Raw genomic sequence first — 26522 nt, 5'->3', positions numbered from 1 at the left:
TGCTATCGTTATTTATTTTGATGCTCACATCATCACGTATTTGCCAGTGGAAGCCTGTTCAGGCTGGCTTCTGTGTCCTTTTGACTCATCCCCATCATTTTTTTTTAATTTATTATTTATTTATTGTTGGCTGTGTTGGGTATTTGTTGCCGCACACGGGCTTTCTCTAGTTGCGGCGAGCGGGGGTTACTCTTCGTTGCGGTGCACGGGCTTCTCATGGCAGTGGCTTCTCGTTGTGGAGCTCGGGCTCTAGGCGTGCGGGCTTCACTAGTTGTGGCACGTGGGCTCAGTAGTTGTGGCTCGCGGGCTTAGTTGCTCCGCGGCATGTGGGATCTTCCAGGACCAGGGCTCGAACCCACGTCCCTTGCATTGGCAGGTGGATTCTTTTTTTTTTTAATTAATTAATTTATTTATTTATTTTTGGCTGTGTTGGGTGTTCGTTGCTGCGTGTGGGCTTTTCTCCAGTTGCAGCGAGCAGGGGCTACTCTTCGTTGCGGTGTGCGGGCTTCTCATTGCGGTGGCTTGTCTTGTTGCAGAACACAGGCTCTAGGTACGCAGGCTTCAGTAGCTGTGGCACATGGGCTCAGTAGCTGTGGCTTTTGGGCTCTAGAGCGCAGGCTCAGTAGTTGTGGCTCGCAGGCTTAGTTGCTCCGCACCATGTGGAGTCTTCCCGGACCAAGGCTTGAACCCGTGTCTCCTGCATTGGCAGGCGGATTCTTAACCACTGCACCACCAGGGAAGTCTCCCTATCATTTTTTGAGCCCTTCCTTTCTGGCATGAGATAGTCCTCCAGGCTCACCGTGTTCTTCCCCTGCTGTAACCCTAGAATTGGCCATTTATCCAAGGAGTTCTGGTTCCTTTTAGTGGAAAGTGGTGTTTAGAAAGCAAAGTCTAAGCATTAGGCATGCTCATGGTTATTGGGGTGTCACTCTTCCTTGGCCCACTCAGTGGACAGAGCTAGTGTGCTCATATACACACACATGGACTTGTTTGCATCTCTCTCAAATGAAAACCATGTGTTCACAGTGGTACTTCACAACAGGGATCATTCTAGAGTTTTCTCTTTCCATGATTGTAACTCCCTTTTCTGATGGTGAGAAACCTGGTTTCCACTATCCTTAATATTTTTCCTTAAGCAATCAATCCCCTTGCGAGTGACCAATCTTCCTTTTTCACCACCACCCACTCCCGAGCTCAGACGCCCTCCTCTCTCTGCTCAGGCTCTCACTCTCCATTCCAGGCCGCCCCCGTATGGATACTTACCTTACCCCTCCTGGGCACCAACGCCCCACCCCAGGTGACTCTAATGTGCAGCCAGGTTTGAGAACCACTGAGAGTTCTCAGGTTGAACTGCACTTCAGTCTTTTTTTAATCAACCATCTTCCACCTCATTGCTAACTGTTACTGATTGCTAGTTATTTGCAAGCTACCAGACATTTCCTCTCATGAAGAGCAACACCCACAATACTTTATTCTCACTGCTTGAAAGCGTTTAATCCTTCGGTAAACAGCAGACAGTTGGTGGAGCCCCGGCTCTGCTTCCGTCTCCCAGGTTGCTCATGGTGCTTTGAAAGCAGTACCCTGTTTTCCTCTGCTGAGGCCAGTGTTGGTATTAAAATACCAAGAAACACTGGGGTTTCATTAGTGTTCTATAAACTTGTCTTTCGCTGCTGTGGAGAAGATAGCTATTCTCTTTATCCTGTTATTCAGCTTTCAGTTCAAAAGCCAATGAGAATTTCGTTTGAGCCTCATTCAGATTTGAAAATGTCCCTAAAAGTCATCTGTTCCCATCTCCACTGCAACAGCTAAACGCTGCACACACACTATGCATGCCTTCTTAAATGTGGTGTTTATCTTTGCAAGTGTGAAGGAAGAAGTGTTTTGGAGGAACTACTTTTACCGCGTCTCCCTGATTAAGCAGTCAGCCCAGCTCACGGCTCTGGCGGCCCAGCAGCAGGCTACCGGGAAGGAGGAGAAGGGCCACGGCAGAGAGGATGAGTTGCCACTGACAGGTATATTCAGAGAAGATGTCACTCTGTGGGAAAAAAACAAAAGAGTTACTTTTAAAATATTCTTCATTTAGAGATTCTTATGAGCTTGTCATCGTGTGTATACCAGAAATGTCATTGTCATCTTAGGGAAAGTTCTTTTCTTTCCAGAGAAAATGCTCATTCTTCCCTTGTTGCCCTCTCTCTGACCCTGCTCACCGTCTTCCCCCAGCTTTCTTTTACTTTGCTGTCTTTCTCTCGTTCTTCGGGTTTTTTATTTCTTCCTTTTTATTTCTCCCTCGTCACCAGTCATCTTGCCATCTCTTTCCTTGCCCTTTTTATACCTTCTGTTCTCCGCTGACTCAGTTCCCTGCTCTGCTTCATTTCTCAGTCTTCCATTCAGCCTGCTCATTTCCCCAGTACTCCAGTCTGCAGAACAGAGCTAAGATATCCAGCCTGGAGCTAGACACGAGTCACTTACACATGTGACTCTTCCTTATTCTGACAGTTTTACCCCTGGTTTTGGGGGAAAGTGGTTTATAATATCGGCAGTGATTTAATACCTATAATAAAAATTGAAACAAGATATGTATTTTGTGTCACATTTTTAACGTTTAATGAACACCTGCTGTGTATAGGTACCCGTTATAACTGGAGACTTATCCGTTCATGGAATTTTACATGATTACACAAAACAATGTGTCCTAAGGCACAGGTTGTACGGACCACTAGGAAGGTACCTGACACTGCATTTAGGGTCAGAGGAATGTAATGAATCTGCTCTACACAGTACCATTTGGCATTTTGCATGTAGATGTTAATATGAATCCCAGGTGTCTCTCATTCTTTAGTGTTCCTTCTTTATTACTTTTATTGGAAAATGCCATTTTACCCAATACTGCCCGTGTATCAAGATGGGCTTAAGACAGGATTCAGTAAAGCCCATCTGTGGTTAGGTTGAGAAGACAGAAGATGCAGCCTGTGAGGAAGAGGAGCCACTGTGCCTGAGCGTTACATTTTACTTTGTGAGAAAAGGAAAACTTGATAAATAACTTCATTCTCATTATCCTAAAAGAAAGAGCAGAACTATTCTTCAGTGCATTTTTCTAACACTGAAGTCAAAATTTATTTCCTGCTGGAAATCTTACATAAGGGGTATTGAATATGATGATACATATTAAAAAGATCCCCAAAAGAAAGAGGCTGAGATGGTTTCATCTGGGTAGTTCTTACTGCAGAAAAACGGAAAGCAGAACATTAAAAGCTAATTTCTGTAAATTATTTAGTATGATCATGCTTGTGGATAATTTAGTTGTTGTTATAATATGTATTCAGAATTGAATCAAGCAATTCTTGTCTCTTTTATTCTCACTTCTTAGAGGCAGTACGGCCCAAAACGCCACCTGTTGTAATCAAATCTCAACTTAAAACTCAAGAGGTAATACAGTTTTACATTATACCTAGTAGCTGATGTCTGGAAATGAAGTAACTCTGTGTTGACTATCTCAGATACCATTTCAAAACTACTTACGAATATGGGTCTTATCTGTTCTGAAGAAGAGGGGTCCGGTACTTGAAGAGTTAAGGACCTACAGCTGAGACGTGAGACGATTCCCTGGCATCAGTAGTTCAAGATGTGCTTGTCAGGGATGGGACAGAACGATTGGAGTGATCCAGACCAGGAATGAGCGTAGAGATTCAGGTGGTAGCTCATGTGGTTACCGAGCCAGTGTGCAGGTTAGGAGGTGGAGAGCAGCGACCATCTGACTAGCAGAGGAAGGGAATGAAAATGAGGCTGCGTTAAATTGTGAGATGACCATAAACACGAGCTCTAGTCTCTATATGTCGTTTCAAAAACCATTTCCAGAGCTCATTTGTTGCATTTCAGGATGAAGAGGAGATTTCTACCAGCCCAGGTGTTTCTGAGTTTGTCAGTGACGCCTTCGATTCCTGTAACTTAGATCAGGAGGACCTGAGGAAGGAAATGGAGCAGCTGGTGCTGGACAAAAAAGAGGAGGAGACAGTCGCGCTGGAAGGTACAGAGCCAACGACATCACCGTTCCTGTCCCCAGTGCCGAAGCTGACCATAGAAAATTGTTATTCTGGAGCAGATACACAAAACTGTGTCGTAACTTTTGCATCAAAACTGCTTCTCTGTTCCCCACTAGAAGGGGGATTCTAGCACACGTGACCTCATCTCCTGTCCCTCTGCCCTTCTAAGCACAGAGGCTTAGAAAGGAGAAACAGATCAGAGAGGTTAAGTGAGTCTTCCAAGACGTCTCAGCCCTGAGAACACATGGCCAGGAGCGGGCAAGAAAGCAGGCACACCCCTTCACGTGGAGATGCTGCCCTGCGGCCTTCTGCTTTCAAAGCTGCGTCCTGCTGGGGTTTATACTGTAGGTAGAAGACTCTTTTCCCAGCTGCTGTGTGCCACTAGCACATCGCTTCTGGGAAGGAGTAGGCTGCCTTTAAGAAACCAAATTAGCTTAAAAACTAAGGTAATTTAGAAAAAAAGTGCAAGTGATGGGACTGCGTTCTTTGGCACATCAGGACAAATTACTGGCTTTCTAGTAGATAACAAGCAAAGGCTTGGGTTAATCATCATTCATGAAGCCTTCAGAGACTCACCATCGCGGAAGCCAGCTGTTTCCACTGTTGTGCAGAAAGCACTGGTGAGAAAGCTGACCTCCCAGAGGTGAACCGCCTGCCCACGTGCACACTGCACACTGCAGAGGGACTCTGCAGGAGAGAACTGCTGGGGGAAGCGGCTGGTGGGGGAAAGAGAAGCGAGTGGGGAAGTGAAAATCTGGGCTCGCTCCCCCCAGACCCCTTGTACCCCATCTATTTTCTGATACGATGGCTGCTGGCCACCGTGGAAGGAAGGCGGGCATGCGCCCCGCGTGCAGCAGGCAGTAGCTCGAGCAGACTGTGCCCTGCTTCCCTTGCTGGTGACGACTAGTAGCAGAGAGCCCATGGAGACTGGAAGGAAGCCTGGTCAGGATTCCCGTGGCATTGGCTGGCCGTTCCGGGCAAGCTATTCTTTCTTTGAATCCCTGCCCTAGTGATAATTCAGACCACTTAATATTCTTCCATATGTTAGTTGTCTCGACCCCCCAGCTAAATTGTAAGTTCCTCAAGGGCAGGTACACCTTGTCTTTTTATCCCCTACAGCACCTAAAGTAGAGCTTAGCACCCAGTAAGCACCTAATATTCATGAAATCGGTGTTTTGCTACGCAACATGGTCACTGCTATAAAAAATTGAAAACATTTGGTTTTTCTTTTCTCTATAGGTACTAAGTTTAAGGTTTATTTTTACAAGATGAAAATGAATTTTAGCTTTTACTTTTTAAATAGCTGGTTTGTTTTCTGGCTGTTTTATAACACTACATAGCAGATGCCTTATCCTATATGTATTTGCATACACCCGTATATTGAGCGTCCAAGTGGCAAGTTGCAGCTCTAAATCTCACCGGTGTGAGAGCTCAGGTAGGTCCCACCTGGGGGGCCAGGCTTTGGCGAGAGACTGCCTGACTTCAGGTCCTGGTGTCTTTTGCCACTCGTGGGAGACCACTAAGCACAGACTGTGGAGCCCTGCAGATGTGGTTCCATCCGTATGTCTGTCACTGTCAAGCTGTGTGACCTTGGGCAAGTCACTTAACCTATAAGCCTCCATTTCCCCATCTGTCAAATGTGTATAACTGTATCTTTGGTCCACGTATTGTTCTAAGGATGAAAAGAGTGATATGTAGAGAGCACTTAGCCCTAGGCCTGGCTGAGTGAGTGCTCGAGAAATGTTAGCTGTTTTTGCTACCATCATCATCATTGGTAGTGGTAAAAATTAATTTGCGACCAAATATTAATTATCAATTATCCATTTAAATAGAAGGAAAATCAGAGACCTAGGTAAAGAAAAATAACATGCAAAACTTACTGACAACATCTGATACCTTTGCTTCTACATTTAATAAGTTTATCTTTCTAATCATATTAGTTAAAAATCTGTTCAATTTTTCTGAGCGCACACAGTGCTGAAGGCTGACACAGTAAATATTTCCATGGTAGGACTTACACAGGTAGTTATGGTGGACTGCATTGTTAAGACTGGCATTAAAAATTCAGAATCTTTTTTTTTTTTTCTCATTTGTTTCTTTTAGAGGATTCTGCAGATTGGGAGAAGGAACTACAACAGGAACTTCAAGAATACGAAGTGGTGACAGAATCAGAGAAACGAGATGAAAACTGGGATAAGGAGATAGAGAAAATGCTGCAGGAAGAAAATTAGCTGAAATAAAAGAATAATCCTTAACATTCTGCAACTGACATTAAATTCTAGATGCTGACACTCGCTGAATCAGAAGGCACAAAAGAGTATGACTTTATGAAATTCAAAATTATCCTTTTTTCAAGCTGAAACTTGCCTCTTTTACTTAAGAAAAAGTACATAGGACAGTTATTCTAATAATCAAAAAGGGATGTTTTATGTAACATTTCTTTAAATCTAGTTAGCGATGTTCTTGTAGTCAGTACAGACATCTTTGTCACAGAAACACAAGTAAAATTTTAGAGTTCTGTTTTCCGTGAGGTCAAAAATAAAATATATTCTTCAATTGTGGTTTTCTAAACATTTGTACTTCTTGTTGCATTTTTGTTGATACATATGCGTTAAAGTACCTACTTAATGGATTGATAACTATCAAAATGACCAAATGGTACCAAAGAACTTAAGAGGAAGCACTTTCAGAACTGTTTTCTTGCAAGTATTTTCTAAAATTCCATCTGGAAGCCAAAAGATAAAATAATTATGTTGATTATAATGATATAAACATCACTTAGTTTGACATTGAGAAATACTGTTTCTCAAAAAATAAATATTTGTTTTTCTTTGGGGCCTTTTTTTTTTTTAAATTATGCCACATTTAGTAATGTTTTCCTAAATTTCACATCGTGCTTTTTGTAGAAAGCAGGGTCTTTCATCCTTTTAGTGTTGATGACTGTCAGAAGGCTGTTCACCTTAAAGTCTCATGTTGTTTAAATCGTCACCACATATAAATGTTTTTGCTTTTTTTGTCTTAATTAAACTGTCAGTCTTTATAAAATTGTGTTCTCTGAATACAACTTTTGGAACTTCATTGATCAATCCTGCCTGCATTCTGCTGTAGCAGCACGACCGTTCATAGAACGTGGTTACTTGAAAAGGACAGATGGCTGAACATCCGAACACTCCACGGCGTTTGCTTCCCGAACCTTTCGGATTTTTCAAAGAGGCTTTATTTCATAAAGGGGAGTAGAATTAAGACAGTTCTTATAGGGAACATGTACTTATTTACAGTCTTGATCCCATAAAAATTAGTCTGTGGTCCTCTGGCAAAGATATAGTCAGCAAGAGAATTGGGTGCTTAGGTTTGTAGTTTGGGATATGCTCCTGTGAAGAAGCCAGGCTTCCTCAGCTAGGATCACTTGTGTTGTATTCGATGAAACCACTGACCCTATTATCAAGAGATTGCCACTTGTGGTGCCACAGTTGCTGATTACTGAGTTAGAGCTCAGAGGTGGTATCTGGCAACTTCTGAAAGAATCCTATTGAAGGGAAAAGTTTGCTAGAGTTTGCTGGAGGGAAAGAAATATGTTAAATGTTTTTAAGTAGTTAAAAATCCTAGATGTAAGCAGATCAGAATATGACAGTACTTGGCTCTTAGTATGTGTCCTAAAATTCTTAACGATAAGTGTTGAATAAATATAAAAAAAGGAAAGGTTTCAGAGAATGTTAAAAAATAAAAACCTAAAATGAAAATGGAAGTATGTTAAGTTGTTGCTATCAGTTTTACATGATGCTCATTGCCTAATTGTGTGTTGCCCTGTGAAAATAAAAGGATAAAGTAAGATTTTATACACAGCATAAAAATACATTTAGGCTATAGTTTTATGGATCCATCAGTGGTGAAATGTTCTGCTTTTGTAAATTATACAGCTAACTGAAGTGCTATTCTTTTATTTTTCTTTTCTTTTTTTGGCCGTGCCTTTGGGCTTGCAGGATCTCAGTTCCCTGACCAGGGACTGAACCCAGGGCCACAGCAGTGAAAGCCTGGAATCCTAACCACTAGGCCATCAGGGAACTCCGTGAAGTGTTATTCTTTTAAAGGGCAAAATAATTTGTAACCTTGTTTGGTGGGAAATTTCTCAGTATTTATTACTTGCTTAGGGGTCATCCAAAAGATATACTGTGCATAAAAACACAAGCTTCATGAAACGTTAAAATATGAGGATAGTCCATCACACTGGAAATTGTACCTCACTACTCAGAGTGTAGCTCGGGAACCCTCATCCTCTGCCTGCCCTGGGAGCTTCATAAAGGGGAAAAGAATTAAGGGCTTAGACATGCAGGGTCTCAGGCTCCGCCCCAGACCTGCTGGCCCAGACTCTGCGGTGCCAAGATTCCCTGGGGTTAGAATGGACTCCACGGCTTGAGAGGCGCTGCACCAATGCAGTAATGCGCTCAGGAGAGCAGAATTTTCTGGGGCTTTTCACTTTTTACTCTTCCACTAGCGTCCTCAGGTGACACCGCCTTCCTAGTTGGCGTTACAGGTGCCTCTGCTGTTCCAGTTGTCACTGCCTGCCCACTCCCCTTTCCACATGGCCAAATTAAGAGGAACCAAGTTCCCAGGGGGACAATGAATAAGCCTGCTAAATCAGATATTTCTAATAGCACATTTCAAAGTGTGTGCTCTACCAAGCGCAGAGGCGACGCTTTCTGAGAACTGTGTTATGTGTTCACAAGCCTGCAGCATCTAAGGGCTGATGTGCCTGCCCCGAAGGCTGTAAAAGGATGGATCGATGGTGTGTTTATGCACATGAAATCAAATAACAAAAATCGTTTAGGGCTTCCCTGGTGGCGCAGTGGTCGAGAGTCCGCCTGCCGATGCAGGGGACACGAGTTCGTGCCCCGGTCCAGGAAGATCCCACATGCCGCGGGGCGGCTGGGCCCGTGAGCCATGGCCGCTGAGCCTGTGCGTCCGGAGCCTGTGCTCCGCAACGGGAGAGGCCACAACAGTGAGAGGCCCGTGTACAGAAAAAAAAAAAAAAAAAAATTGGATCATACAATATGTGACCTTTTGTGACTGGTTTCTTTCACTTAGCATAATGTTTTCAAGGTTCATCCATGTGATAGCATGTGTCAGATTTCATTCTTTTTACGGCTGAATAATATTTCAGAATATAGAGAGACCAGCTTTGTTTATCAACTATAGTTGATTTACAATATTGTGTTAGTTTCAGGTGTACAGCAAAATGATTCGGTTATACATATATATGTATATATCTAAATTCTTTTATTCCGATTCTTTTCCATTATGGTTTATTACCATGAATTCAAAATATTGAATATAGTTCCCTGTGCTCTACAGTAAATCCCTGTTGTTTTTGTCAGTCTTAATAATAACAATGTCTCTCCGTTTTTCCCTCCAGTTCTAGGAGCCAGAGCTGTTTCTAGCAGTTACTACCTTAAGGTGGTTCCCTTTTTGCCTTTTCAGCTCTCCAATACATGGGTTAACCAATCTTTATATTATAATGATTTTTTTTGATGTTGACCATTTTTAAAGTGTTTATTGAATTTGTTACAATACTGCTTCTGTTTTATGTTTTGCTTTTTTGGCCGTGAAGCATGTGGGATCTCAGCTCCCCGACCAGGGATCGAACCCATTCTCCCTGCATTGGAAGGCGAAGTCTTAACCACTGAACCGCCAGGGAAGTCCCCCATTCTTTTTTTTTTTTTTTTGCGTTACGCGGGCCTCTCACTGCTGTGGCCTCTCCCATTGCGGAGCACAGGCTTCGGACGCGCAGGCCCATCGGCCATGGCTCACGGGCCCAGCCGCTCAGTGGCATGTGGGATCCTCCTGGACTGGGACACGAACCCGTGTCCCCTGCATCGGCAGGCGGACTCACTGCGCCACCAGGGAAGCCCTTGGGGTATCTTTTTTGATGAGTTGTAGTGTCTTCCTGTCGATGATTGTTCAGCAGTTAGTTGTGATTCAGGTGCTCTTGCAAGAGAGCACATCCTTCTACTCCGCCATCTTGAACCAATGTCCTATATAGAGATTTTCAACAGTGCCTAACCCCACAAGTATTTTGTATTTTTCTTTACCACTCTCTTCATACATATAGTTTCCACTTCCTTGCAAGTCTGTAATTCTGGCCGAGACTTGTAGAAATAAATCAGAACAAAATTCATGAAGCCTGTATATGCAATATATGTATTTGAATTTTTGAAATGCATGTACTCTCTCCCAACATTCCCTATATGACAAGAGTTTTTATTTGAAGTATCCTCTTCCTGCTGGAACTGACACCCCAGTGTTTGCCAATCCAACTGTACATTCTACAGCCTGCCATCGGTATGCCTGAGCAAGCTAGGTATAAGGTATAATCATTTTTTAAATCTTACAGTATCTGCCAGAAATGTGGAAGTGTATAGCAAATGCTGAAATTGGCCAAATTCTTATACGGACTAAAATCAGGGTGCGCATAGAAGGATGGTATTGGGTAATCGAATTAAACAATAAGCTCTCTGTTCTATGAAAAGGCAAATACTCCTTTTCACTACCTACAACCCCAAGAGCATGCAACAAACATGAAATTGAACTCTTTTGTTGAAATAATACCCTTGGCTACTTTAAAGGTTAGTAGGAGCTTTTCTTTCTCTGAAAATTCTCCAAGGTAGATGAGTCAAACTAGCGTGGTTTAACTCCTTTTGACACTTCAAGATACGGCTCAGATGTCACTTTAAACCTTCCTTAAACTTCCCTACCACCAGTAGAAAATTACACTTAAGCTGTTACTTTGCAATACCTTTACTTCGGAATTTTGTTACTGTTTTTTAAAAATTTTTTTTATTGGAGTATAGTTGATTTACAATGTTGTGTCAGTTTCTGCTGTACAGTGAGTCAGTTATACATATACATATATCCACTCTTTTGTAGATTCTACTCCCATATAGATCATTACAGATGAATTATGTTACTGTTTGTTATTTGTATCACTGGCAGTGTTGGCCTGAGAGCCCTTATTCTAAATCGTGGTATGCCTGGTGTCTAATTAAGTGCTCAGAATGTAGTAGGTGCTCAGTAAATGTTTAACTGATGAATGAACTTTCTATTGCCACTAAGTTTACCCTGGGATGATCTTGGTCCCGTGGCTGCCTGAGGTCTTCTCAGTGTGGCAGTGGGATGTTGCCACTAGGACACTCTCCAAGAGGTTGTGAGAAGGGATATCACCTTGGGGAATTGGAGGTTTGGCCCTCATCTGTATATATCCGGAAAATTGAGTGGCCAGTGTACTTTTGCTATTCAGAGTCTCTTTTTCTCAAAAAGTATGTATTGAGAGCTTTCTCCAAGCCTGGCCTTCTGCTGAGTGCTGAGAATATAGAAGTTCCAGGGGCACGGCCCCTGCCCTCACTTCATTTACCACCTAGCTGCAGGAGTCCATTCAACAAGCCCTAAAAAGAAACAACTCAAGGGAGTTCCCTGGTGGCCTAGTGGTTAGGATTCCATGCTTTCACTGCCGGGGCCTGGGTTCAATTTCTGGTAGGGGACCTGAGATTCAGCAAGCCAAAAAAAAAACATGAAAAAATAAAAATAAAGGGCTTCCCTCGTGGCGCAGTGGTTGAGAGTCCGCCTGCCAATGCAGGGGACAGGGGTTCGTGCCCAGGTCTGGGAAGATACTAAATGCTGCGGAGCGGCTGGCCCGTGAGCCGTGGCTGCTGAGCCTGCGCTTCCGGAGCCTGTGCTCCGCAACGGGAGAGGCCACAGCAGTGAGAGGCCCGTGTACCGCAAAAAATGAAAAATAAAAAAATAAAAACAAGCCCTTACACTGAAGTGTGGGACTGGCCTGATATGGGAAGTACAGCATGCTAGAGATGCAAAACAGGAGTACCCAAAATATTCCGGCCCCCTGAGGGGCTTCCGAACACACTCCCAGAAGGCACTGTCTCCAGAATATGGCTCTCAGTCCCGATTTACAAAGTCAAAATGTCCCTTTATTAATAATGAGCAGTGGAAGCACCTCACTGAATACAAGTATACACTGTGGACAGAGAATGTCGCCTGCATTTCAGTAAACAAAGGATGTTGTGGCCATAAAGCCACCATTCACTGTAGCCGCCCTTGAGGGTGAGCCCTGAGTGGATTCAGGATAGAGAAAAACAGGATAGTGGCCCTAGATAGTTAAGGTGCATATCAAAGGAATGATTTCAATGAGCCCAGACTCTTGCATCTTCCCAAACCAGAATCATTAACTTGAGATGGCTGTTTTTGTGATTAGCAGTAATCTTTTGATGTTCTGATGGTTGACTACATGTTTTTTTTTCTCAGCAAAATACTCATATATCCTGGCTCTTCCCTTACCTATTTTATTTATTTATTTAAATTAAAAAATATTTTTTTGGCCACACTGCTCGGCTTGTGGGATCTTAGTTCCCTGACCAGGGATGAAACCGGTGCCCCCTGCAGTGGAATCATGGAGTCCTAACCACAGGACCACCAGGGAAGTCCCTCGTTCCTTACTCTTTGGAGCAGTCTCTCAGAGCTAACTGAGAGGCTGTATCCCAGGCTCAAGTCCTCAGTAAGTTCGCTGAATAAAACATAATTCTCAGGAGTTCCCTGGTGGCCTAGTGGTTAGGATTCTGGGCTTTCACTGACAGGGCCCGGCATTCCATCCCTGGTCGGGGAACTGAGATCCCACAATTAGGTTGTGCTTTTTTTTTTTTTAGTCGACTACACACATCAACATTCCCTCTCCAGAGTCAGACCCACATAGGGAGACAGATTCTAATGGGAAGGTTTTTTGGTGAGTAAGAAATCAAAACAAGTCTCCTGTTCAAAGGCATTAGATTAGCATGCTGGAGCCTCCGTCCCCACACTAAGGATAGCCTTGGAAATGGGGTCGTTATTTCTTTTTTTAAAAAAATTATTTTACACTTCAATTGGCTTTTTAAAAAAATATTACTTATTTAATGTATTTATTTTTGGCTGCGTTGGGTCTTCGTTGCTGCGCATTGACTTTCTCTAGTTGCAGGGAGCTGGGGCTACTCTTCGTTGCAGTGCACGGCCTTCTCATTGCGATGGCTTCTCTTGTTGCGGAGTACAGGCTCTAGGCGCGTGGGCTTCAGTAGTTGTGTCAAGTGGGCTCAGTAGTTGTGGCGCACGGGCTTAGTTGCTCCACGGCATGTGGGATCTTCCTGGACCAGGGCTCGAACCCGTGTGCCCTGCATTGGCAGGCAGATTCTTAACCCCTGCGCCACTAGGGAAGCCCGGGGCCATTATTTGTGAAGTTCTCTTTTTTGACCAGGATTCTCTCTCTCCCAAACATTGCTTGGATGGGCCAGTCAGCCTGGCCTCCCTGACTCTCCCTTTTCTAGGTTTCCACTCTTCTGATGAGACACACTGCTTCTTGAGATTTGTCAGTACCTTTGATCATATTATACGGTATGACGGGGTCTGTTAATTTACTGCCAGCAAAGACCGTGTAGTAGTCGTAGTAGTAGCCTCTGTGTGTGTGTGTGTGTGTGTGTGTGTGTGTGTGTGTGTGTGTGTGTTGTGTAAAATTAAGGGCTAGCAATGACCCCAATCAGGACGTCACACACCAGGGGAGGGGTAGTCGGCTATATTAATCAGGGAGTCTGTATTCCAGATTCCAGCTACTACAAATGCTTCTGTTAGCCATAGCTCAATCAATAGCAGAGGCTTTGCTAAGTAGCAAAATGAAAGTTAGAAACGGGTTTTCATTGGTGAAAGTAGTAGCTTGTTAGCCAGTATGATGGGTGTCAGAAATGGGCTCACAGCGGTGAAATTAGTAATATTCAAGATGTACATTGCTTAAAATTTGAGTCTCTTCACCGTTGCATTGACAGGGTATGAGAACCTAGCAATCTGAAGCCTGCTCCCTAAGGGGTAATACTACAGGCCAAACCTCTAAATAGCCCTGTGTCCAGCTATGAACTCTGAGGGTTCCAGTTCCCTGTGGCCATAAGGCCAACAGAATCCTGCCTCTGTAATAGAGGCAAGTTGGCCTCTTAACAGGACAGAGAGCTGGGGGCATCACTGAGCTTACTGCTCTTAAGAACTTTCTGCCTCAGGCTCCTGGCTGTTTACTAAGCATCTGAATAAGTGGGCCCGTATTCAGGTACATGCATAGCCTTTAGGGAGGAAGTGGGGAGAATACCCCCTACTGGCGACGAGCTGTTTTTCTTGTGACCTTCACCTTTCTGGCAGGTAGAGTTCTTAACAGAGACCATAAGTCCTTGAGCAAAACGTGAGAATAATTAATGCAGATAGATCATGGGATGCCTATTAAAGAGTTGGAAATAAAGAAATGATAGCTCTTGGGACTTCCCTGGTGGTCCAGTGGTTAAGACTCCGTGCTCTCAATGCAGGGGACCTGGGTTCGATCCTTGGTCAGGGAACTAGATCCTGCATGAATGCCGCAACGAGGATCCCGCATGCTGCAACTGAGACCTGGCGCAGCCAAATACATAAATATTGGGAAAAAAAAAAAGAGAAATGTTAGCTCTTGAAGACTTAAAACATAACCCCAATAATGGATCCCAGCTGAGATAAGTACAGTGCTTTATAGAGCCTTGGGTTAAGGCTGGACAGTAACCTCTTTGAAGGCATTTAAACAAAGAATGGGTCTATCAAAAATCGGGTTAGTTTGACCTGAGGAAGAAGAGAGTGATCTGAGACCCAGAGAGCCAGCCAGAAGCTATTCTTTCTCTCTCCCTTCTGCTAAGCTGTTTTCCTTAGAAACGGATCACTAAGCCTGGCCCACTTGCAAGAATAGGGGAATCAGACTCCACCTTTTGAAGGGAGGAGCATCAAAGAACTTGTGGACAGATTTTAAAAAACACCATCCCCTCTATTAAAGACGTTGTAAGAAGCAGACCTCTGAAATTCATATTTCTCGCGGGAGCAGTAATAGCTACGTTTCTCTTGAGCACCCGGTTTGTTTTTATTTTGTTATGTTGTGAATCACTCTGTAAATTGTGTTTTCCTCTTTTCCCAGCTGTCAAGAAGCTCAAAATAAAAATTTGGCTCATGTCCAGCTTGTGGACAAGAACCTCAAGGCTTGTGTTTTATGGAATCAACTCACCCATGACTTCTTATTTTTCCTGATCCTTCTTTCACTTTCACTTTCTTGCCATTTCTCTCTCTCTCTCTCTCTCTCTCTCTGCCTCTCTATTTGTATATAAACGAATGATATGACATATATCTATATATCTACACACACACATATGTATGTCGTGGCATATCGTGTATGTTTACAGCCTTCCAAATCCCTTTGAAATAAGAATGTATATAAATAAAACAAATACAATTAACTATTTTTCATTTCTCTTAAGACTTGAGGTCACTTGCATAGTCCTTTTGTTTTCTTAATAAAGATAACTATTTTTTTTAATTCCATGCATACTTATACTCAAACAATACAGAAAATCATGAAGTAAAAATACTCCCAAGTTTCATCTCCCAGGGAAAAACATTATTAACACTTTGGTTAATGTCCTTCTAAACATCTCTTTATAAACCTACAGGCAATTCTATGAAAATGGATTTTTTTTAAGCTCACTGTGCTATGTATATTTTCTAGGTCAATTTAAAAAATGTTTATCATTTTTAGTAGCTGCATGGTGTTCTCTTGTACCATAATTTAACTATGGTGCATTTTAATACTCAATTCCCCAGGCGGGTTAGAGGCAGCATTACCGATAGATTTTTTCTGCATCTCACTGGGACTTTTGCCTTTAAGAAGGTGAGGAATAGTGGCCGAGGTCATCAGCTTTATATAGTGTCTAGGTATGGGTTCATTATCTGCTGCTCTAGTTTTGAAATCTCATAGCTGGACTGAGGTGTTCTGCCTGTGAAATAAAATAATGGTACTTTCCCCAAATTTACAGAAATAATTAAAATTAGTAGAAGGAATTTCCCCAATATTGAAATTTACTCTCACGTAAGTTATTAAATTTTTGGCGCCTGACACCACTACTTAGTATTCTCTCATAAAAAATGACATAGGATTTACACAAATTTTCATAATGAGTTATTTAAGGCAACATGTCAGGATTTCATGACGCTCTGTGACTATCAGAAGCTCGGTCATTGGAGATCTGGTTCCATCAGATGTAAATAGGGAGTATGCCTGAGAAAAAAATCCATCCCCGCCCTAATCTCGTCAAGGAAAAAAAATCGATTCAGCAAACCGAGTTTGTTAAAAAATTTCAGTAACGAAACAACTGGCGGAGGAAGCCAGTACGTTCAATGTGTATTAAGCGCCAACTAAGGGAGGAGAACTGTGCTAGAAGCCCGGGCGGTTCAGCCAAGGTGAATATGACGCAGCCCCCACCCCGCAGGAGCTCGGGACCGCTGAACGGTGCTGAGAGCTCTGGTGGAGGGGCAGGACTCGGGACAGGTGTCGAGCCAGAAACCTCAAATTCTGAAAGCCATTACAACTCTCCCGCCTTGAAAGTCACGAAGTATTTCTCCTCATCCCCCAATCATTCGGGCTCTGTTCCGAAGAAGAGCAACCAAAACAAAAGCAGAACAATGCGTCCCCGACCACGCTCCCTCCCAAACACTGAACTATTTCTGAACTTTTCCCGCAGGATGATAAGCAGTACCTTCCGGTACCGGTACATCGCCCCTAGAAAACTACAAATCCCAGGAGGCTGCACGCGCAGCACAGTGGATACTCTTCCCCCATTTCAGAACGCCGCATTACGCTCCAATCCTGATCCGGGTCTGCGAGCCGTGGCCGCGCAGCCTGCTGGGATTGTAGTCCGCTCCAGAGTCCCTTTCCTCGTTCGCGCAGGCTCGCGCGGCCTCTGTTCGCCCTTCGGCCCTGCAGTAGCCCAGCCCCGGCTTCGATGCTCCCCACCCCCAACCCGCTCCGTCCCCTCAGGGGCCAACCTCCTCCGGTCACGTGGGGAGCCTTGCATGCGGCAATTGGCTGGGGGATTCAGGGGTGGGGCGCGAGGCCCTGCGAGGTTCCGTGCCCCTTGTCGGGCTGCTTGTTTGGCTGCTGCCGTCACCTCATGGCGACGCGGGTAGAAGAGGCTTCGCGGGGAAGAGGCGGCGGCGCCGAGGAGGCAGTTGAGGCCGGACGGGGCGGACGGCGACGCAGCCCGCGGCAGAAGGTCAGTCTGGGGGGTGCCTGCGTTGTTGCTGGGCCCGGGGAATGCTGGGGCTAGCTGTTTCGGGGTGCACCTCTTCACTCTCCCGGGTTACCTTTAGCCACGGGACGACCATCGGCCCTCTTCGCTCCCAGGGTGACGACGGTGGGAGCAGGTGAGGGGAGTGGAACCGGGGTGGATGGGGTGGGAGGGGGCGATGGTTGGGGATTGAGGCGGGGGCGGGAGTGAGGGCAGGGGGCGCAGCCGAGTGGGAGGGGGAAGGGGTGCTTGGCGGGGGCGCGCCAGGTGTGACAGCCACGTGCGGCCGGCGCCGCGGGGCCCCGGGCGCCAGGTGTTCCCTCTCCCAGCCCCCGCCCTCCGCGTGCTTCCAGTGCTCCTAGCGCTGGGCGCCGCCGTTTGGGCTGCCAGGGGTCGCTGGCTCGCCCTCCTCGCGCCGGGCAGGTGCGCGGGGCGCGCTGCTGGGTGCGCCCGGGCGGCGCGGGCGAGGCTGTTGCGCAGTAAGATAACCGCGCGGGAGCCGGGGCTGCGCTGCGCCCCCTTCCCCCGCCCCCCTGCGCTCCCCGCCACTGCGCGGGCTGGCGAGCCGGGCCTCTCGGCCCCCGGGACCCAGGCCCAGCGGCTGCTCTGTGGGCGCCACGGGCTTGGCTGCACGTGGGGAGAAGATGCTGGAGGACCTGGGTCCCGCACAGTTGGGAGCAGCATCGCGGATAACCGGTCTTCCCAATCCAGCCCTCCCTCCTTCCCCTTCTCGCTCTTTATTTCTGCCCCTTTTCTTTCTTTCTCCCCCCCCCCCGCCTTGGTGAGCGGAAACTTGAGCGCCTCCCCCAGCTTGGCCTTTGGTCTCTCTTAATCTGGGAGTCGGGCTGGATTGTTCCCCTTGCCTTATTTGACTCAAGTCAAGGAGTTTTCAGTGTCTCCCTCCCTTTCTGGAGGAAAATCCCGACCTTCAGAATGGGAGAATTCCACTTGTTCTGGAGTCAGTGGGTGGAGTTCGAAAAAAATTGCACAACAAACGGGATACAGGGCTTTCAGGGCCCAGGAAGAGAGAAGTGCGGGGAAAAGACTGGAAAGGTGGAAACCCGTCTCGTTCCTTGCGTTTGAACAGATTGAAACATTCAAGTTGTTGGACGTCGTGCTTGATCACTCGGGGCTGTTTAATGTCACTTAATTATGCGTTTGAATACTCTTAAAGATCACTCCTGTTGGAAATTACGAAATAATATTTTTCTAATGCGACTCGTGAACTTGAAAAAAAAAAAGAACAAAGGTTCGCTTTACCTCTGCGCAGAGTGTCAAAAATTAGCTCTTCGAGGCCTGTTTCTAAGGTCAGGTGTTTTCACGTCTGTCTTCATGAGCGTGTTACTGCTTCTCAATTACCTGTCTTTCTCTCCCTCTCTTTGTACTCTAAAAGAAAGATCCAGTACTTGAAGGACTGAAAAAGAAGCTGGACCGAACGGAACTCTAGGGATTCAACACTGTCACTTTGGACACCTCACTTATTCCCTGAGGGTGGGGAGCCTCAATCTCAGGGTTTGATTTCATAGGCCCCCCAGGGGAGGACTCCGATAAAAAGCCAGTGCAGTTGAGGATATGAGTTCCTTTTTATGCCCCTAGCCTAAGGATAAAAAGTCAGCACTAGGAACTGACGTTTAATCAACTAGCATTTTAAACGACGAAGAGGTAATGACCCTTTGACGCAGTTCTCTGCTTAACAGCTGGATAAGAATAGTCAGGTGTGTCTGTACTGTCTCAGTTTTGTTTACTTACTCAGGCACCATTCTTCTTTGCTCAGGCTTTTCTGGGCATCTTTTCCTTTTGATTTACAATTGACTATGACGTGGAATTGAAATACATGGCTAAATATTAGTTTCTGAATTTTCGTTTTAAAAAATTGGGTGAATATCTTGTGTTTGCAGAAGTCACTTTTTAAGTTATTTTCTTCGGACCCCTCGTTTTTTATTTCCTCTGAGCCACTAGCTTGAAAATATATTCGTAATTCTAACTTGACCTCAGCCCTATTTTTCAGGAAGCAGAAATGGTGTTTAACTAATTGAGTTGTTTTGAAAATATTGAAGGAATTAAAGGAACAGTGACCGTTTTGTCACTTTTGGGTTACATTATGGGACTTAAAAGTGAGAAACAATTGGAGATGGGCTTTGTTGCTTCCTGTTTGTCTTAACCATCTAGTCACTCTTGACCTCAGGTAATTGTGGCATTGTTTCATAACTACTGCTATTTGGATGGTCTCTTAAGGTGACTTTTTTCTTTTAACATTACAGTACATTTCTAAGAGTCTCTTGAATTGTCTAAAACTGCTGTCTGATGTGATAGCCGCTAGGCACCTGTGGCTATTTAAGTGTTAATTAAAATTAAGTAAAATTAAAAATTCCCTTCCTCAGTATGCTAGCCACATTGCAAGTGTTCAGTAGCCAATGTGACTAGCGGCTACTGTGTTAGAGCAGATCTAGAATATTTCCATCATTGCACATTGCATAAAGTTCTGTTGGACAGCACTGGTCTAAAAAGATGGGATATTACATTGTCAAGTATTCCAGGCATTTTTTAGAACACCAAGCTCCTTCATAGTACTTCCTAAATCCTTGTGTAGAATTTGTGGGGTTTCTTTTTGTTTGTTTGTTTGTTTGTATTTTTACTAGGATTTGTTTTATAAGGTTGAGTTTTCAAAAAACGAATAGACTATTTTTTGAGCAGTTTTAGGTTTACCAAAAAATTTAACATAAATTGCAGAGTTCCCATTTATCCCCTCACACCACACCCCTTTCCCCTATTATTTATATCTTGCAGTATTGTGGTACATTTGTTACAATTGGTGAGCCAATATTAATACATTCTTATTAACTGAAGTCCATAGTTTACATTAGGGTTCCTTCTTGGTGCTGTTTATTTATATTCTAAGAGTTTTAACAAATGTATAATGACATGTGTCCACCATTACGATATCATACAGAACAGTTTCACTGCCCTAAGAACCTCCATCCCTTCCTCTCTTCCCCCAAACCACTGGCCACCACTGATCTTTTTACTGTCTCTATAGTTTTGCCTTTTCCAGAATGTCTAAGGTTGATTTTTTTCCCCCTAGATTTTTGCTTGGGAGTGTTAAAAATTATTTAACTACTCTTAAAAACTTATTTTCAGGTCAGATAGGAAGGATAAAGATATATGGAATCTATGCTCAGATTAATGAAATGTTACATTTACATGTTGCCTTATAGTTTTTATAGCATATTTTTGCACATACATTAAGTCTTTCAGCATCACTCAGGTGCTGTGGAGAAGGCTGGGCAACTGTCATTGTCCTCATTTATAGATGACAAATTGCTCAGCAAGGTCAAGTGATTTGCCCAAGGGGTGAAGCTGAGTGTGGAAAGTACCCTTTCATCTACACTACAGTAATAAGTAGCGTGGTAGTGGGCAAATAGTATGGATTTGGAGTCAAGACCCGTCCGTGGCTCTTGCCACCTATTAGCTGTGCAACCTTGGGCAGGTTTCGCAATCTTTCTAAGCCTCAATTGCATCATCTGTAAAGTGGCGATGATGCTAATCCCTACCGCATAGGACTGTTGTGAAGTATGAGAGTTGAGGGCTTCCCTGGTGGCGCAGTGGTTAAGAACCCGCCTGCCAATGCAGGGGACACGGGAAGATCCCACATGCCCCGGAGCAACTAAGCCTGTGCGCCACAACTACTGAGCCCACGTGCCTAGAGCCCGTGCTCCGCAAGAGAAGCCACCGCAATGAGAAGCCTGTACACCGCAACCAAGACCCAACACAGCCGAAAATACATAAGTAAAAATAAAATTAAAAAAAAAAAAAGAAGTTGATGTGACACGTTCAGCCCAGTGCCGGGCATGTAGAATTTTACTTGGTGGGGAGGCTAGCATATATGAAAGATCCGTTTCTCTTGCTTTTAGGGTGTTATTCTGTAAATCTATCTTCCAACCTTTGTGTCCTTCACTCTTCCCAGAATCTCTCAGTGATAGACTTAATGAGGAGAAATCAGGTCAGGGTGGGGCGAGAGTATGGGGTAGGAAGAAACCATTTCGTTGTCTTGTTTTTCTCCCCATTTGCGGACTTGATGATGAATTTCCACTCTTCTAGCACAGAGATTAAGTAATAAGAATCAAAGTGATCTTCTCTTTACGACATTGTCATCTAATTCTATCAGCAAACTTTGGTAAGTTTTATTTTCATGGAGAACCAAACGGGCAAAGCAGTCATGAGAGCAGACCAGATACAGCACATCCCTCTAGCAATACCACATTCATAGATCGTAATATGCCACAGTTATTTATTACATTACTGGAAGGTGTTGTATATGTTATTTTGTGTCATTTATATCGGTCTTGACTAGAGAAGTTTTATTTAGGAGTGTATATACCAAATCCAGATTCCATAAAACAGGTCACATGTGATTTCCCTTTGTGTGGGATTCTTCACAGAAGGAGTCACTATAATAGTTTTCCTTTCAGTAGATATGCTGTTCAGGTTTTACACTTTGCAGAGAGTTGTACTTCAAAGGAAAGGAATTCGAGTTCTCACTGTTTCCTGCATTGTGCTCAGCACTTAAAATGTGCTTGCATTCTGATATCTTCCTTACCTCTGCAGAATAGGTGGTATCCCTAGATATGTAGATAAGGCATCTGAAGCTCAGTCAAAACAACAACAGCAAATCTTGCTCAAATTAAATAACACAGCTCAGAGTTGGTGAAGTTGGCCTAGAGCTGGTATATAATCGTGTAATTGATAACGCAACTGATGTACCCTACTGCATGGACAGTTTGCGCTTTTCTAACCTAATATCCCAAAGAAATCCCTTTGCCTCTTCCCCCCCCACCCCCCTTCTTCCCAATTACTTTTTGTTTGGTTCTAACACGATTATCAGTAACTTTTAGTTAATGTAATGGATGTGACAGTATTTAAAGTGTGTAAAGTGGTATACAAGTTTAATATAGTATTCATCAACATTGAGAATTAGCTATGTTTAAAATTTTCCCAAGTGGGGCATTTCTAGAAGAGGATAAAATAGGTTAGGTGACCCTTTAAGGGTTTGAACCTTGAGTATGTTTTTATGATTCAATTTATTTCCTAGTTGAAATGCTCTTGGGACTTAAAACTACTTAAATTTTATTACTTGAAGGAAAAGATATATAAAATGACCATTGTTGTCCTGTTGTGCTGGCAACATAATTTTATTAACATTTTTTGCTCAGGATGCTGGTTTGCATTCTGTGTTACATTTCCAAAATGTCCCCAGGACGACCCCCATTACCCCCACTTCCTACTCTGTAGTCTGCCACGAGTAATATTGCTAAACTACCACTTGTTCATTTTTCTTCTTTCCCTATTCAGGTCAAAGTAGAATGGTTTGTTGAGGAAGATGTGCCAGTAGCTTAGAAGCACGTTTCGTTAAGGATGTTTCATTTTTTAAACTTATTTATTTATGCTGCGCTAGGTCTTACTTGTGGCATGTGGACTCTAAATTGCGGCATGCATGCGGGATCTAGTTCCCCAACCAGGGATCGAACCCAGGCCCCCAGCATTGGGAGTGTGGAGTATTACCCACTGGACCACCAGGGAAGTCCCAAGGATGTTTTAGATTGACATGTGGATCATATTTAAAAGTGAGAATGCATAATTTGCAAATGCATCCTTATTCACATATTATAAACAGTTCTGCATGGTAGCAATATATATTCATTACAGCTTATCTTACTACTCTAGGAGGTAGGTACTGTGCATCTCTAGTTTACAGATCAGGAAACTGAGAGGTTGACCTCCCTATGGCAACACACGAGGTAGTAAGTGGTATATTCAAAGGCCGGGGTCTCTGGGCTCCAAAGCCATTAGCCATATTCCATGTCTCTTGTGCTCTCTAAACACATTTCTTGAGGATGGTAAATAAAAATGTGCTCTTCGTTGAATGTGAGTAAAACTTGGTGATAGGTAAAATGAGTAATGGTTTTTGCTGAATGAAATCAAGTTACAAAGGGTGGGGTTAGGTCATTGGGGGTATAGGAAAGCTATTGTAATCCAGGAACCCAGGGAATTTTGAGCCTTATAGCTTTTGTTTCATTGCCTTAGGCCCCAGGTTGACCTTAAGATATTTGATTTAGGAAGTGTGCTTTTGACTCCCTGCAAAGGCACCTCCAAGTGTAGTTTGGATGAATTAAAAGGTAGAGGGTTTAGAGAGCTTTGGGAATTAACATCTTATTTTCTGATCCTTTTGCCACCTAGATAGGTGTTCAGGCTAATACAGGTATCTCTCAGATTGCTGCTCATCACTGAACTACAGTTTTAGAGCTAGAAGTGATTTTGCAAATTATGGAGTCCAGCACCCTTCCTTTTAATAAAAGAAATGGCCATAGAAGTTAAATGTGAAATCGAGTGCCATTATCCTTGGATTAAAAGGCAAACGATGTGCCCAGTCGAAGATAGATGTTAGCACCAACCACTAGAGATAGTAGCACAAACCCCTGCTGGAGAGAGCGTGCAGCCAGAGAAGCTGCATTCTGACAGGGCCTTTTCCAGACCTGTTGGCTCCTTTTTAAAAAAATTTTTTTAATTTAATTTTATTTTTTTATACAGCAGGTTCTTATTAGTCATCCATTTTATACACATCAGTGTATACATGTCAATCCCAATGGCCCAATTCATCCCACCCCCACCCCCACGCCCCCCCCACCCCTACGCTGCTTTCCCCCCTTGGTGTCCATAGGTTTGTTCTCTACATCTGTGTCTCAATTTCCGCCCTGCAAACTGGTTCATCTGTACCATTTTTCTAGGTTCCACATAGATGCTTTAATATGCAATATTTGTTTTCTTTTTCTGACTTACGTCACTCTGTATGACAGTCTCTAGATCCATTCACGTCTCAACAAATGACCCAATTTCATTCCTTTTTATGGCTTATATTCCATTGTATATATGTACCACATCTTTATCCATTCGTCTGTCGATGGGCATTTGGGTTGCTTCCATGACCTGGCTATCGTAAATAGTGCTGCAGTGAACATTGGGGTGCATGTGTCTTTTTGAATTATGGCGTTCTCTGGGTATATGCCCAGTAGTGGGATTGCTGGATCATATGGTAATTCTATTTTTAGTTTTTTAAGGAACCTGCATACTGTTCTCCATAGTGGCTGTATCAGTTTACATTCCCACCAGCAGTGCAAGAGGGTTCCCTTTTCTCCACACCCTCTCCAGCATTTGTTGTTTGTAGATTTTCTGATGATGCCCATTCTAACTGGTGTGAGGTGATACCTCATTGTAGTTTTGATTTGCATTTCTCTTATAATTAATGATGTTGAGCAACTTTTCATGTGCTTCTTGGCCATCTGTATGTCTTCTTTGGAGAAATGTCTATTTAGGTCTTCTGCCCATTTTTGGATTGGGTTGTTTGTTTTTTTAATATTGAGCTGCATGAGCTGTTTATATATTTTGGAGATTAATCATTTGTCGCATCGTTTCTGAATATTTTCTCCCATTCTGAGAGTTGTCTTTTCGTCTTGTTTATGGTTTCCTTTGCTGTGCAAAAGCTTTGAAGTTTCATTAGGTCCCATTTGTTTATTTTTGTTTTTATTTCCATTACTCTAGGAGGTGGATCAAAAATGATCTTGCTGTGATTTATGTCAAAGAGTGTTCTTCCTATGTTTCTTCTAAGAGTTTTATAGTGTCCGGTCTTACATTTAGGTCTCTAATCCATTTTGAGTTTATTTTTGTGTATGGTGTTAGGGAGTGTTCTAATTTCATTCTTTTACATGGAGCTGTCCAGTTTTCCCAGCACCACTTATTGAAGAGACTGTCCTTTCTCCATTGTGTATCCTTGCCTCCTTTGTCATAGATTAGTTGACCATAGGTGCGTGGGTTTATCTCTGGGCTTTCTATCTTGTTCCATTGATCTATGTTTCTCTCTTTGTGCCAGTACCATATTGTCTTGATTACTGTAGCTTTGTAGCATAGTCTGAAGTCAGGGAGTCTGATTCCTCCAGCTCTGTTTTTTTCCCCCAAGACTGCTTTGGCTATTTGGGGTCTCTTGTGTCTCCATACAAATTTTAAGATTTTTTGTTCTAGTTCCGTAAAAAATTCCATTGGTAATTTGATAGAGATTGCATTGATTCTGTAGATTGCTTTGGGTAGTATAGTCATTTTCACAGTATTGATTCTTCCAGTCCAAGAACATGGTATGTCTCTCCATCTGTTGGTATCATCTATAATTACTTTCATCAGTGTGTTATAGTTTTCTGCATACAGGTCTTTTGTCTCCCTAGGTAGGTTTATTCCTAGGTATTTTATTCTTTTTGTTGCAGTGGTAAATGAGAATGTTTCCTTAATTTCTCTTTCAGATTTTTCATCATTAGTGTATAGGAATGCAAGAGATTTCTGTGCATTAATTTTATATCCTGCAACTTTACCAGATTCATTGATTAGCTCTAGTAGTTTTCTGGTGGCAACTTCAGGGTTCTCTATGTATAGTAACATGTCATCTGCAAACAGTGACAGTTTTACTTCTTCTTTTCCAATTTGTATTCCTTTTATTTCTTCTTCTCTGATTGCCATGGCTAGGACTTCCAAAACTATGTTGAATAGTAGTGGAGAGAGTGGACATCCTTGTCTTGTTCCTGGTCTTAGAGGAAATGCTTTCAGTTTTTCACCACTGAGAATGATGTTTGCTGTGGGTTTGTCGTATATGGCCTTTATTATGTTGAGGCAGGTTCCCTCTGTGCCCATTTTCTGGAGAGGTTTTTTTTTTTTTTTTTGCGGTACGTGGGTCTCTCACTGCCGCGGCCCCTCCCATCGCGGAGCACAGGCTCCGGACGTGCAGGCTCACGGGCCCAGCTGCTCAGCGGCATGTGGGGTCCTCCCGGACCGGGGCACGAACCCATGTCCCCTGCATCAGCAGGCAGACTCTCAACCACTGCGCCACCGGGGAAGCCCTCTGGAGAGTTTTTATCATAAATGGGTGTTGAATTTTGTCAAAAGCTTTTTGTGCATTTATTGAGATGATCATATGGTTTTTATTCTTCAACATGTTAATATGGTGTATAACATTGATTGATTTGCGTATATTGAAGAATCCTTGCATCCCTGGGATAAATCCCACTTGATCATGGTATATGATCCTTTTAGTGTGTTGTTGGATTCTGTTTGCTAGTATTTTGTTGAGGATTTTTGCATCTTTATTCATCAGTGATATTGGTCTGTAATTTTCTTTTTTTGTGGTATGTTTGTCTGGTTTTGATATCAGGATGATGGTGGCCTTATAGAATGAGTTTGGGAGTGTTCCTTCCTCTGCAATTTTTTAGAAGAGTTTGAGAAAGATGGGTGTTAGCTCTTTTCTAAA

At 43.5% G+C, this 26522-nt stretch overlaps 2 protein-coding genes across 6 annotated transcripts in view; both read left to right on the top strand.

Moving 5' to 3' along the window:
• SYAP1 (synapse associated protein 1) overlaps positions 1-6596 on the top strand; it is a 31472-nt gene extending 24876 nt beyond the window's left edge. For all 3 annotated transcript variants that reach the window (XM_060137148.1, XM_060137147.1, XM_060137149.1), the window contains 4 exons: positions 1864-2012; positions 3368-3426; positions 3877-4024; positions 6144-6596. In XM_060137148.1, the coding sequence (XP_059993131.1) occupies positions 1864-2012; positions 3368-3426; positions 3877-4024; positions 6144-6271 (484 nt within the window). In that variant the 3' untranslated portion in view covers positions 6272-6596. The remainder of the gene's footprint in view (positions 1-1863; positions 2013-3367; positions 3427-3876; positions 4025-6143) is intronic.
• Positions 6597-17016: 10420 nt separating this feature from the next.
• The window catches only part of TXLNG (taxilin gamma), a 52021-nt gene continuing 42515 nt past the window's right edge, over positions 17017-26522 (top strand). For all 3 annotated transcript variants that reach the window (XR_009538482.1, XM_060137871.1, XM_060137870.1), the window contains exon 1: positions 17017-17167. Coding sequence is in view for 2 of the 3 variants with exons in the window: in XM_060137871.1 (XP_059993854.1) it covers positions 17066-17167 (102 nt within the window). In the remaining variant the exon portion in view is untranslated. The remainder of the gene's footprint in view (positions 17168-26522) is intronic.

The sequence above is a fragment of the Lagenorhynchus albirostris genome, chromosome X (assembly GCF_949774975.1).
Source record: "Lagenorhynchus albirostris chromosome X, mLagAlb1.1, whole genome shotgun sequence".
In the NCBI taxonomy this organism is placed as follows: domain Eukaryota; kingdom Metazoa; phylum Chordata; class Mammalia; order Artiodactyla; family Delphinidae; genus Lagenorhynchus; species Lagenorhynchus albirostris.
This window is presented reverse-complemented; position numbering and strand designations above follow the sequence as displayed.